The sequence below is a fragment of the Globicephala melas genome, chromosome 19, assembly GCF_963455315.2.
Source record: "Globicephala melas chromosome 19, mGloMel1.2, whole genome shotgun sequence".
In the NCBI taxonomy this organism is placed as follows: Eukaryota; Metazoa; Chordata; class Mammalia; order Artiodactyla; family Delphinidae; genus Globicephala; species Globicephala melas.
The window spans coordinates 50,453,943-50,467,583 of record NC_083332.1 but is presented as its reverse complement, the minus strand read 5'-3'; the positions used below and the strand labels follow the sequence as shown (position 1 = coordinate 50,467,583).

General features: G+C 54.3%; 1 protein-coding gene across 2 annotated transcripts; it reads left to right on the top strand.

Annotated features, from left to right (window-relative positions):
• The first annotated feature begins 521 nt into the window (after positions 1-521).
• On the top strand, positions 522-4,988 carry LOC115856808 (chymotrypsinogen B). 2 transcript variants are annotated; one of them, XM_030863328.2, is made up of 7 exons: positions 522-573; positions 2,368-2,471; positions 2,594-2,673; positions 2,775-2,853; positions 3,110-3,290; positions 4,204-4,337; positions 4,798-4,959. In XM_030863328.2, the coding sequence occupies exons 1-7, from the start codon at positions 522-524 to the stop codon at positions 4,957-4,959; spliced, it is 792 nt and encodes a 263-aa protein (XP_030719188.1). The 2 variants fall into 2 exon arrangements, with proteins under 2 accessions (XP_030719188.1, XP_030719189.1); XM_030863329.1 differs by lacking the exon at positions 4,204-4,337 and having other exon boundaries at positions 4,798-4,988.
• Positions 4,989-13,641: the final 8,653 nt, after the last annotated feature.

The window sequence follows — 13,641 nt, the reverse complement described above, 5'->3', positions numbered from 1 at the left end:
ACTGGGCCACCAGGGAAGTCCCATCCTGAATCTCACATTGAAAACCCTCTTCGATGGGAACGCGAGGCCCCCCAGTGATGACCAGCTGGGATTCTTTGGACCCCACGGTGGGGTTGCCTGTACTGAGGAGCTGGGAATCCTCCCTGGTGCACTGGGCGTGGCAGAGCCCCCGGCCCTGCGTTCTGGTTGCAGAGCTGGGCTATGCAGGGCCTGAGCTCCCAGCCTGGACACTGGCCTTGCCCGCAGTGTCCTGGGGATGCCAGGCGTTGCCAAGTTTCCTGGGTGACATTGTGCCAGGGCAGCTGCCCTTTTTCCAGGGGCTGGATGTCCCCAGCTGAGAGCCAGTACAGGCTTCGAAGGGGGCTCGTCCCCCCCACCCCCGTCCCGCTTATCGCCCAAGGTTCCTGGATAACAGGAGGGTGGCTCTCAGGCCTCTCTGGCTGGGCTGGGCCTGTGGGGTCGCAGGGGATATAAAAGGAGCCGCTGGGGCAGGTGCCCCATATCTCCCTGACGGTAGCAGCATGGCCTTTCTCTGGCTCCTCTCCTCCTTCGCCCTCCTGGGGGCCGCCTTCGGTGAGTGCTGGGGCTAGGGGCGCCAGCCAGGTCTGGGAGGGGGCTGAGGAGTAGTTCCCTGAGCCCCTAATGGCACCGCAGCCAGGCCCCATCAGAGGCTGGAGGGGCTCTGTCCGGAGCAACCTGGGGGCCTGGCCAAGAGGGAGATCTGAGCCCCCTTCCCTGCTCCCTTGGGCCTCACACCCCGATAGGCAATCGAGCCTGCAGGGAGGAGAGGGGTCCTTCTGGAGCTTTCTGAGCCCTCACACCCTGCACTGGAAGGGTGGAAAAGGCCAGTCTGGGCCGCACCGAGATCTGAGGCCCCAGAAGTGGCTCAAGTTGGGGAGCTGTGGGCAGAGAAGGGTGTGGTAGCAAGAGCCCTCCCACGGCCTCCACCTGGGGTTTTTATTTACTCTTCTGGGCACTTGCTAAGCGTTTCATTTTCTATTAAAAAAAGATGAAATAGTGAAAAATACAAAAAATAATATGACATCCATGTACCTTCCATTGGGATTTAGCGAATGTTATCTTTTTCCAGGTTTGCTTCAGGTATTTCTTTTTAAAACATAAAACAGATTCAGCTAGAGTCCCCTCTCCTCCTCGGAAGGTGACCCCTATTCTGAGCTCACTGCGTGTCACTTCTGTGGGGGTTTTACAAATTTACTACACATTCGTAAGTCCATCAACACAGTGTAACATTTGTAAGAACTTACATGAACTGTGTTATCCGCCACATCAAGTTTATAACATGCCTTTTCCCACCCGGGTGGTTTTAGATTTATCCCGGTTCGTATGAAGACCCAGCTCGTTGACTTTAATCGCTGTAAAACACTCGGCTGTGTGAATACGTCACAGCTGATGTTCTAATCTTCTTGCTATTACAAAAAAGTGGATTATGTTGATGACATGTTTGGGTGATAACAACCTTCAGTGAGTGGCTGGTGCATCCCCCCGTCCCCAGGGGCGGGATGCCGGTCCGGGCATGCGGCAAGGCCTGCATGACCCCCGGGTGGCCTGGCTGGTCGTAAGGGCTGTACCTGCCCAACTTTCTTTACTGTCGCCAAATTGTAAAACCTGTACGCAGGTGCCGAGAACTCACCTGGTCCTGACACAGCAAATGCGTCAGGGACACATTAAGTACACGTGACTTTTCTCATTGTTTTGTGACAATTCAGGTCCTTTGTTTTCAGTTTCCTCAACGTGTCCTTTTACGGCATCAAAGAATCAAAGTCCCGTTGTATTAAATAATTAACTAAAACTTTATACAATGAAGAGTTCCTGAAATCTCTGGGACTAGTGAATTCAGTGTAAAACATACCCCATCAGCTGTCGGAATTCTGGGTCCCCCAGGGGCTGGGGTTATCAGATTTGAATTCCATACCCCCCAGGCCCCACCAGTCTAATGGGTGAGCTTTGACTTGTGAGGTGAGATTGTTTGCTCCCCAGTGTACTGAGGAAAATGAGCATCGGGGATTCAGTGACTGCTCTGAGGCTTCACAGCAAGGAAGGGTGGGGCCTAGGAGTCCAGGCAGGGTAGTCCGATTACTCAGCCTGTTTTCTGCTCTTTCAGGCAGGGTGGCCCTGGGTGGGAGCAGCCCTGTTCCTCTGCATCCCTGGATGGGATACTGGGGTCAGCAGGCTGTATGTGGGGATCCTTGAGTCCACAGGTGGAAGGCACCAGGAGAAGTTTTTTGGAGGAGGGGGGAGTGTGGCAGAGGGTCCTGAGTCAGCCTGGGCAGCTGAGCTACAAACCAGGATTTCTGCAGACTGGCTCCGGGTCTCAAACCTTCTTCCTCGTCCCCTCGCCTTCCTCAGGCTGCGGGGTCCCTGCCATCGACCCTGTGCTGAGTGGCCTGTCCAGGATCGTCAACGGGGAGGAGGCTGTCCCTGGCTCCTGGCCCTGGCAGGTGTCCCTGCAGGTGAGGGGGGAATTCTGCACACGAGTAGGGGGATGCACTGGGATATCAGCCCAGCTGGGGGCTGCTGCCCAGATTGGTTTTGCTGGTGTCCGGGCAGGGCTAACCCTCCGATCTTCCTCTAGGACAGCACCGGCTTCCACTTCTGCGGGGGCTCCCTCATCAGCGAGGACTGGGTGGTCACCGCTGCCCACTGCGGGGTCAAGTGAGGGCCCGGGCTCAGGGTTCTGCTTCGGGCTCCAGTCTGGGGTGGGGGAGGGGAGTAGGGCACGTTTTCAGTCCTCAACCCCCATGTGATTCCCCCAGAACCTCTGACCTGGTGGTGGCCGGGGAGTTTGACCAGGGCTCAGACGCCGAGAACATCCAGGTCCTGAAGATTGCCAAGGTATGCCCAGGCCCTGCTGGGCCACCCCGGGATCAGCCGCGGGGCTGGAGGCAGGGGCAGGGGGACGAAGACCCTTCGGCCGCTTGAGAGACAGGAGCCAAGCGCAGATGAGGCCGGTCTCAGGATTCTCATTCCGGGCTCCGATGGGTCTGTTTCCGCTGAATGGATTGCCAGGAAAGGAGCTGGTCTCCTTGAAACCTGGAGATCCCCGACTTAACCCAGGGCCTTACCTCGTCTTTCTGGGCCCCACCCGCAGGTTTTCAAGAACCCCAAGTTCAACATGTTCACCGTTCGTAACGACATCACCCTGCTGAAGCTGGCCACGCCCGCGCACTTCTGCGAGACCGTGTCCGCCGTGTGCCTGCCCAGCGCCAACGACAACTTCCCCCCCGGGACGCTGTGCGCCACCACGGGCTGGGGCAAGACCAAGCACAACGGTGAGCGGGCCGTGGCCTTTCCATCCACGAGGCGTGTCCGGGGTAGGGGCGGCCTGAGCCGCAGGAGTCTCCAGGCGGGACACATGTGGCTCTTTTAAAAATGTTTTAGTCTAAATTCCTATACAGTCATCAATCTTTCCATTTCTTTATTTAAAATGCTCTCAATTAAAAGGCTACCAGACATGAATAAAAATGAGGGTTAATAATATATACGTAAACAGTTTCTGAAGAAACACCTAAGTACCAGCAAGTCTCGCCCCCTCTCACCTGCAAGGAGAGGGACAGCCCGGATTTCCCTCCAGACTGAGGAGGGCGGTGCGTCCAGCGCCCCTGAAGTCTGGGCCCGGAGTCCAGTGTCCTGGTCGGGTTCAGGCCTGAGCGCCCAGGTGCCCCCCACCGGCCCCCCACTGCCCCCCCAGCACTGCTCGATCCGCAGGTTCTTCCTCGGTGTCCTGAGTTCTTCTGCCCCGGCCACGGCCCCCGGCTGGTCCCGTAACAGGACAGAAGCAGCCGGGAAAGGGCAGCAGGAGGGAGGTGCTCCCTCGGGGGTCCCTTCCGGTGTCCCCGGTCAGAAGGACGTGCATCCCCTTCCCTGGGGGGGAAGGACGGCCCCTCCACCCACACACAGTGGCCGCCAGGGCCCAGGGCGCGCGGGGCTCCGAGGCAGGACCTGTTGCAGCAGCTGCTGGAAGCACAGTCCCCGCTGCCTGGTGTGGAATCGCAGAGGAGCCGCGTCCCAGACTCCCTGAAGGTGTCAGGGAAGGTTCGAAGCTCGGTGTCCACGATCATCGCGATGGAGGAAGACTGGGACCTTGCAGGGGGAGGGCGGGGCTCAGGCGGCCCCTGGTCTCTTCTCCCCAGGGGCGGGCTGGTGGCATGAGGGGCCCTGACCCCACACCCTCTGTCCTTCCAGCCCACAAGATCCCCGACAAGCTGCAGCAGGCGACCCTGCCCATCCTGTCCAACGCCGACTGCAAGAAGTACTGGGGCAGGAAGATCACCGACGTGATGATCTGTGCGGGCGCCAGCGGCGTCTCCTCCTGCATGGTACAGCCTAGCTCCGCCACCCTGCCCGCCCTCACTGCCCGTGCCTCCCCTGGCCAGGCCAGGAGGCCCACTCCTCTCTGCCATGACCTGTCTAACTTCATGCCCTGCCCAGTGCCCCAGTGAAGGGCTGGACCAGATGCCCCTGGTGAGGGCCGGCTCTGGCCAGGTGTGGTGTGGGGCTTCCCAGGCGTATTTAATCTCACACCAACCCCACGAGCTGGACGCTTCAGCCTGTTTTACAGCTGATGGGGAGGCTGAGAGGATAAGCCACCTGCCCCAGGCCCTCCAGGAGTAGGTGGCAGGGCTGGGGCTGCCATCTGAGCAGATCTGAGTCTCCTGTGCACAACCACTGGGCCCCCACTTGTGCTTTGTCTGCACCCCTGGACTTGCCAGGTCAGGGCACACCAGGGCCCTGGTACTCCCTTTCAGGCTTGAATACAAGTCCTATCTCCTCCTGCAGGGCGACTCTGGTGGCCCCCTGGTCTGCCAGAAGGATGGAGCCTGGACCCTGGTGGGCATTGTGTCCTGGGGCAGCGGCACTTGTTCCACATCAACACCTGCTGTGTACGCCCGTGTTACTGCACTCATCCCCTGGGTACAGCAGATCCTGGCCGCCAACTGAGCCCAGGGCTCCTGCCATCCCAACCCTGAGGGTCCCCAATAAAAGCATCTGTCTGCACATGTCTCTCTGTGTGGCCTGGGCGACGTGGGGCTGCAGTGGTCCCTGTCACCCACTAAGGGGAGGTGTTACTGCTCCCTTTCCAGGCTGCCAGTACCCCAGCAACCCCCCTCTCAGGAAGCTGAGTCTTTGTATCTCATCCTCCCTGCTCAGGACTCCATCCTGGGGTAGAGCCCAGGGACTAATTGCTGGAGGCAGCTTGGCCCATGGAGCTTTCTGGAAGGCAGGAGTCTCGGCCAGGCTGTGCAGTCCCCGGAGATGGGCATTGGGAAGGCAGAGTGGGACTGTGGAGATGGTCTTTCTATCCTCCTTGGTTCTTCACTGCACATTTCTGTAAGACCCATTTATCCCGACGATTCCTGTACTCTCTGTCATAGATGGGCCTGGAGCAGGCATCTATTGCCCCCAAAGCACTGGGTTTAGGGGGGAAGCAGACAGAATTACAACAGTTCATTTCCCATTTTATCCTCCCACAGTCAGACCTATAGCCTCCGCCATCAGTCACGGCACTACGTGTCGGTCACGCACAACCCCGGTTCACATCATCCTCTCCCAGGTCCCATATCTTGATGTTTCTTTCCCTCTGGAGTTTCTACAAGGCTAGTCTTTGGGAAGGCAGCTGGTAGTCCACACTCACCGGGCATCTGGGAAGGAATGGCATTGGCCTCCCTGCTGCATTTCCCTTTCAGTATTCTTCCTAATATCTTTCCCTTCCTGGTGGAATTTTAGGTGTTCTGATAGTGGGTCATAATATGTTGAAATTAAGGTTACACATACCATTTAATTACTAAGGACACGGAAGAAAGCCCCCAGATAGCGGAACCTGATTTGGAGAATGAACATGTGAAAGGGAGAAAAGAAAAATGAGAGAGAAGCGTTGGGCAGAGGAGTGGAGTCACAAAGTAAAGTGTTTAAAATATTATTTAAAGCCCAGTGTTTTAAGGAACACTGGAGGTTTGGGGTGGGGGAACCCCTCAAACTTGGAGAGGAAAGTACAAGCATTTTATATCTACATCAAAACCATTTACATGCAAATGAATGTGGGATGTGATGCGTATAAAAATGCAGTAGCAAACACAAGCCTGGTTAAGTTACTTTTTCACTCACTAGCAAGACCTGCCTTCACCTCTGCCAACCATTTTGCCAACCCTCCCCCGGAGTCTGAAAACCGCAATCCCGGGATAAGATCGCCACCTCGTGGCCCATATGAAAACTGCAAGTCTGTGCCTGGCTTCTGACTTAGAAATGTAATGTGAGCCCAATGGGTGATTTTAGATGATCTCATAGACTTTCTAAAAAAAAATTAAAAGAAATAGGTGAATTAATTTTACGTATATATTTTATTTAACTCAGTATATCCAATTATTATCATTTCAACATGTTTTAAAATTATTAATGGTATATTTTACATTCTTTTTCTCATACTAGGTCTTTGAAGTCCAGTGTGTAACTTGCACTTACAGCACATCTCAATTAGGATGCTAAATTTTCATCAGGAATACTTGATCTGTATTTAAATTTCATAAAATATTGCAGTTGAAAAAGTAGATTTGCATACCCAAGTGGTTTCCAATTAGGCGTTACACTGAACAGTATAGTTAAAAAATTCCATGATTAATTGGGAGTCTGTCTCCGTTTGCAAACAGACCCTCTGTAAGGCAGGGTGTGCTTAATGGGCCCTGCTGAGGCCGCCCCATACAGTATTCTTTTTTTTTTACTATTTATTTGTTTATTTTAAATTTTTTAAATTGAAGTATAGTTGATTTACAATATTGTGTTAATTTCTGCTGTACAGCAAAGTGATTCAGTTATACATATATATATTCTTTTTCATATTGTTTTCCATTATGGTTTATCGCAGGATATTGAATATAGTTCCCTGTGCTCTACAGTAGGACCTTGTTGTTTATCCATCCTATATATAATAGTTTGAACCTGCTAACCCTAAACTCTCACTCCATCCCTCCCCCAACCCCTCCCCCTTGGCAACCACCAGTCTGTTCTCTATGTCTGTGATTCTGTTTCTGTTTCATACATAGGTTCATTTGTGTCATATTTTAGATTCCACATATAAGTGATAGCATATGGCATTTGTCTTTCTCTTTCTGACTTACTTCCCTTGGCCCATCCAGTGTTCCTATTCTTCCTTAGGCACAATTAGGGCATATGGCCAACCTTCTCTGTCCACAGATCACCTAGCTTCCTATTTAACTGAAATGTCTGGACCGATCAGAAGAGGATGGTCATCGTTCACATCTGGAGAGTGTCACATCGTACACCAGTCACTTATCAGCCGACATCTGTACCCACAGCTAGCGGACACGGTGATGAGCTGCCCAGACCCCCTCCAGCGCTGACCCACACCCCAGCTGCAGGGAGTGTTGCCCACAGACAGCCCTCAGCTGTCAGCCCTCTCTGGCAATTTCCTCAGCTGCAGAGAATCTTCCTGACCAAGGTCATGCTGCCTTTCTGGGCGGCCCACATCCCTGATTGGTCAGCTGGCTTTTAAAGGCCCATCCCTTCCCTTCCTAGGTGTTGATCCTGGAAGCACTCCCTGATTCACTTCCTGGTGCTGACCTTCATCTCAGAGTCTGCTCCCCGGAAGCTCGAATTGTGACTCTTGGTACCAGGAGTGGGTGGACTCCAGAAAGCAGGCGCTAGGACGGGATTCTGGAGTTGGACCGCTCTCTGCCGGCTGTGGCCGTGAGGACACCTTCCCCCTTGGTAGGGGCGGCACCGCCCGCGGCACAAGGTAACGATGAAGTTGTTCAGACTTCCACCCCTGACAAACTGGGATGGTCGTCTGGTGGGAGAGAATTCACTAGTGGGTTTTCCCATATGTCAGGAGTTGGTGAAATACGGGGGGGGGGAGGGAGAAACTGTAAGGCTGGTGAAACGGCGTAGCTGTTGCTAAGCACAATTCAGGCTTCAGAAAAAGGAAAGGAAAAGCTGAGAGTGATTCATAGCCCATTAAAAGCTAGGTGTGAAGGCCAGAGAGCCTCCCTGGGAGCACAGGCAGAGCTGCCCAACCTCCGCGGCTCCCTGGTGAGAAAGCTGAGCACAGGGCCCAGGGTGTAGTCGTAGAGCAGCGTAAACGGTCAAGCTAGGCGGGTCTGCCAGGCCAGGGTCAGGGCCCTGCAGGACCGCAGGCTCCTCCGCACAGGCCCCACCTCCACTCCTGGAGGTGTGCTGGGCCGGATAAGAGAGGAAAGAAACCGTGTCCCAAGGGCGCTGCAGGACCTCGCCAGCAAGGCCAGGTGAGCCCTGGATCCAGTGGGGTCAGAACATAAAATCAGGTAAGGGAGAGATTACTGATTTGGGAGCCCTCTCCCAGGACACAGGATTTAACACCCTAGCCGGGTCCCCCAGGGATGGTTGCCCACTTGCTGCCTGGATGGCTCCTAGAAGCCAGAAACCAGCCCTGGACCCCACTAAATGAGGGCCACATGCCAGAATGACCAGGTCAGACGGTGGAAGAAGGGATTTAAGGCTGAGAGAAGCGGGCGTGGTAGGGTGGCCGTGCTGTGTAAAGCAGGATACCCAGTGGCTGGCTTCCACGGGAAGGCCCGGAAGGCGCACCAGAGTAGGAAGGAATGTGCTGGAGGGAGGGGCACCAGGCTGGCTGAGAAGTTCACCCCCCGGTGCCCTCTTTGGGCCAGCCTGGGCAGTAGGAGACACTGCTACGAGCAGCTGCCAGGAGGATGCAGTTACCGTGATGGTGGCAGGGCGGGACGGGCAGCTGGGTCCTGGCCCGCGGAGTGATGGAGTTGGTTAGGAGGGCCTGGAAGCGCTGGGGCAGAATAGATGGACCGCTACCGGGGGCCCTGCTCAATGTGTGTGATCGAAAGAAATCAAGGACGGGCGACCAGCAGGCTAAGTGGCCTCAGTAAACAACTTGGCATTCTGCGGCACCTCCAACTTGCCTCAGGCCTCCTTTGCCTCAACCAGAGTTAGATGCTTCCTCCTCCGAGGTCTCACAAGCCTTGTATTCCCCTCTGCTAGAAACTAATTATGCTCCACTGGATTCACCTGTTTACTAGGCTAGACTGTGGGCTTTATGAGGCAGGAGCCGTTCCTCTGCTTACGCCACAAAGCAGTGCTGCTAATCACGAACGAGGTTCCCGCAGTGGGTCTCCAGCCCAGCTGCGGCAGCATCACGTGGGGGTGGGCTGACTCTTTACCTCGTCGTGCGACTGGCAACGTGTTTATGTGACGTAGTTGTCTTTGAAGTGAGTGTCTCAGCAAGTTTATCAGGCAGTTGATTTAAAATTAAAAAAACCCAACCAGGGCTTCCCTGGTGGCGCAGTGGTTGAGAGTCTGCCTGCCAATGCAGGGGACACGGGTTCGTGCCCCGGTCCGGGAGGATCCCACATGCTGTGGAGCGGCTAGGCCCGTGAGCCACAACTACTGAGCCTGCGCGTCTGGAGCTTGTGCTCCGCAACAAGAGAGGCCGCGGCAGTGAGAGGCCCGCGCACCGCGATGAAGAGTGGCCCCCACTCGCCGCAACTAGAGAAAGCCCACACACAGAAAAGAAAACCCAGCACAGCCAAAAATAAATAAATAAATGAAATCTAAAAAAAAAAAAAAACCCCAACCAAACAGGGACTTCCCTGGCAGTCCCGTGGTTAAGACTCCATGCTGCCAACACAGGGGGCTTGAGTTCGATCCCCGGTCGGGGAACTAAGATCCCACATGCCTCACAGTGCGGCCAAAAGATTAAAACAAAACAAAACACCTCACTGTCTGGCACTTACACTACAATCCACCCTGTGATGCTGAGGCATCAGAGTCAGTGGTAAAAGGACACTAACAGCCTGGGTAGCAGATAAGTTAGAAGTCAGGGGTAGGGCACATTGTAACCTATGAAGTACACCTCTAAATCCTAAATGTACAAATCCTATAATAACATACAGTCTGCGATGTTGTTCGTAGCTATTGTCGCAAACTTAAAGCGTCCAGCCATGAGAATAGGTCAGTGATCTCGGGGACTCTGGGAATCTGTTCGAAGATTTGGGTAATATTTCAACATCTGGGCACGTGAAATGGTGAGGTCTCTGACGTGGTGGTGTGTCCCTGGGGTGTCATCTCTGGTGCAAGAGGTATAGGCATCTCCAGTGGCAAACTTGGGCTGGGGCCATGTCGTCTGAGATGGTGTCCTCTCCAGCCATGAATCCATCTCAGAGGTGAGGTGCTGTGGAGAGGCAGTCACCCCGGCGACCCTCCCATGTGGCTGTCGGTTGGGGTACTGGTCATGGGCTGGTCGTAGGCTACCCTGATGTGACTCGGAGGTTTCCCTGAGGACTGAGCTGCCTATCTGCTACTGCTCCCTAGTGAACCTAACTGTGAAGGGCTCCCCGGGGTCTTCAGGGGCACATTCGGCCACGGCATAGGCAGCTGCCCTTTCATCTCCCAAGGAGCTCATCCAAAGCATGTGAAGATCCTGTGCACGTTTATATTCCAGGCTAGAGAGGATCTTAGGAATGCTATTTCCTGGGACCGATCTGTGAGGGCAGAGGAGAGACCGTGAGATCACAGTTCCCATAACCAGAGGGGTTTTATGTACAGGCAATAGCAGGGCCAGCTGGTAGCAATATTCCATGTATAGGAAACCGGAGGCGAGTGTCATTCAGACACTGCTTCCAGAGGACCAGTTGCCTATAAAGGGATTTCCCTTGCCCCAGGCTGGGTGGCATAGTGGCCTGAGCCCTTCTCAGTAGGGCTCTCCAACACTTCCTGCTTCTCCACCAGGTGGTGCAATTGCAAGCGGGAGTGGTACGTTCCAGCATTGGATCTGCACGATGGTTGGCCCGAGTAACCGGTCTACAAGTAGCCCCATCACCCGGGCCAGTGCAAAGTCATAAGAATAGTCACAGCCACTGATGCTTGATGCGCTTGGGTGGGCGGGGTGGAGGTTCCGTGGCTGAGCTTTTTGTATATTGATGAACGGCTGAGTGGTGATGCTTGGGGAGAAAGCTGTGGGTTGTGGGTTACGGTGTCTAGCATGGGGGTACGGCCATGACGTGTAGCTTTCTCACCATATTCTCGTCTCCAAGTTGGGCTCAAAGCTACCGAGCAGAGAGTTTCTTTCCCTCTTTCAGACACCCAAACTGTGCCAGGGATTGGTCCTCAGGCAGTGAGTTCTACTTCCTGTGAATTAGTAGGAGATCTCATTTCATCTGCCAGCCCTAGCAGCCTCTATAAACAGGGAGAGCGACCAGCATGGAGGTGACCCCTCCATTGTCAGGGCTTTAGAAGAAATGATTTCGCACTAACTTGCTGGGCTTCTGGCCTGGGGGACACGCACTGATGAGGGGTCACGTGGGACTACCTGCCCTCGATCAGGTCGCCAGCGTGAAGCAAATGATGAAATGATGGAAAAACCCTGGTGGAAGGGGGGAGTAGAGTCAGAGGACAGAATAAAAAGGACCCTGTTTTGGAGGGTGAAAGCTTGAGGATTGCCGGAGATGACTGAAAGTGGAACTTCGGGGTGGGGGGTGGATAGTAATTGTTATGTGGGATAAGAAGGCCCCGGGGGTGAGAATCAAGCAAGATGGGGCCCTAGCTTCATCCATTTCAGGGACCTCTTGCTTGTAAGGAGAGGCTCTTTAAGGAGGCCATTCTGGGAATTCCCTGGCAGTCCAGTGGTTAGGGCTCGGGGCTTCACTGCTGGCCCGGGTTTGATCCCTGGTCGGGGAACTAAGATCCGCAAAGCTGTTCGGCATGGCTCAGCACTGCCAAAAAAAGGAAGAAAATATGCTGTTCTCATGCTTGGTGAGGCCAGCAAAGTGGGTGCCCGGGTCAGAGTCAGTAATGTCTAGTGATGCTAAGGGCACAAGACAAATGTAGTCAGGAAAGGCCTGTTTGAGGAGGAACCCTGGGCGGGGGTCGAGCAGAGGGGTCCTGCATGTCAGCAGCGATGAGTGTGTCGACAGGAGGGGGCAGCGGCCGAGGAAATCAACCTGCCCGAGGGAGTGGTGGGTCTCCCCGGGGAACATGTCCCCATCCTCCATAATGGGAACAGAATAGAACTGGTGAGTAGGTTGACGACTACTGAGGATGCTTCCTGGACCCGTTGTACGTCCTCAGTGAGTTCTATGATATTAGGAGTTGAAGCCTTAAGCGGGGAGAAGCTGAGCATTGAGGTTTCCATTGTCAAGGGTGAGGGGCCATCATTAGTGGCTTAAGTACCAGCCTCATGGGGCTGTTGCAAAGGAGACTGTGGGCCGAATGCCTCTCAGCTGAAGCATATCTTCATTTATTTTATGTATGTATTTATTTATTTTTATTTTTGGGTGCGTTGGGTCTTCGTTGCTGCACGTGGGCTTTCTCTAGTTGAGGCGAGCGGGGGCTACTCTTCGTTGTGGTGCTCGGGCTTCTCATTGCGGTGGCTTCTCTTGTTGCACAGCACGGGCTCTAGGCATGCGGGCTTCAGTAGTTGTGGCAGGCAGGCTCAGTTGTGGCACACGGGATTAGTTGCTCCGCGGCACGTGGGATCTTCTCGGACCAGGGATCGAACCCGTGTGGCCTGCATTGGCAGGCGGATTCTTAACCACTGAGCCACCAGCGATGTCCTATGTATTTATTTTAAAATATTTGTTTATTTGGCTGTGTCGGGTCTTAGTTGAGGCATGCAGGATCTTCACTGCAATGTGCGGGATCTTTAGTTGCAGCATGCTAATTCTTAGTTGCGGCATGTGGGATCTAGTTCCCTGATCAGGGATCAAACCCAGAGCCCCTGCATTGGGAGCTCGGAGTCTTAGCCACTGGACCACCAGGGAAGTCCCTCAAGCATATCTTTTTTTTTTTTTTTTTGCGGTACGTGGGCCTCTCACTGTTGTGGCCTCTCCCGTCGCGGAGCACAGGCTCTGGACGCGCAGGCTCAGCGGCCATGGCTCACGGGCCCAGCCGCTCCACAGCATGTGGGATCTTCTTGGACCAGGGCATGAACCCGTGTCCCCTGCATCGGCAGGCGGACTCTCAACCACTGCACCACCAGGGAAGCCCCCTCAAGCATATCTTTAATCATAGGACATGGGCCTTCAGTGCCCTGTTTACATCAGTATTGGGGAATGTTTACCATCTTGACCCGGAGAAAGAGTCACCGGTGCCCAATTGGCGAGTTCTACCAGCGAAGCCAAGAGCTTGGGCTTAGTCCATGGGGCATGGTGTTGTGTCAATGGATCCATGCCTGCAATAGGAAAAGAAAAAAACAGGGGGGCACCACCAGAGGTAGCTAGCTGTTTGAGATGAATGGTCCCAATAGTTACATCCGAATGGGTTTTTACACCTTTGATTGATTTATAGGGAAAGGACTTCCTTTTAGGGAATTTAGAGGAATTGCCTCAAATGACAGTGACTTGGGCCCCAGAGCCTAATAGGGCCAAAAAGGACTAAATTTTTATTGTCCCAAATGGACCACCAGAGTGGTATAAGGATGATTGTCCTCAGGAGGTGGGACAAGCCTCAGGGAGCTGCCAGTTTTCTAGGGTGGGGGCTTAGGTGGCTGCCAGCCCTGGAGGTTAGGGAAGCAGGCAGAGGGAGCATCGGGGACAGGCTCGGGGTCAGGAGGTGTCTGTGTGGCAGGAAGGTGGACAGCAGAGGGAGGCTGTAGCTGGAGAATGCAGG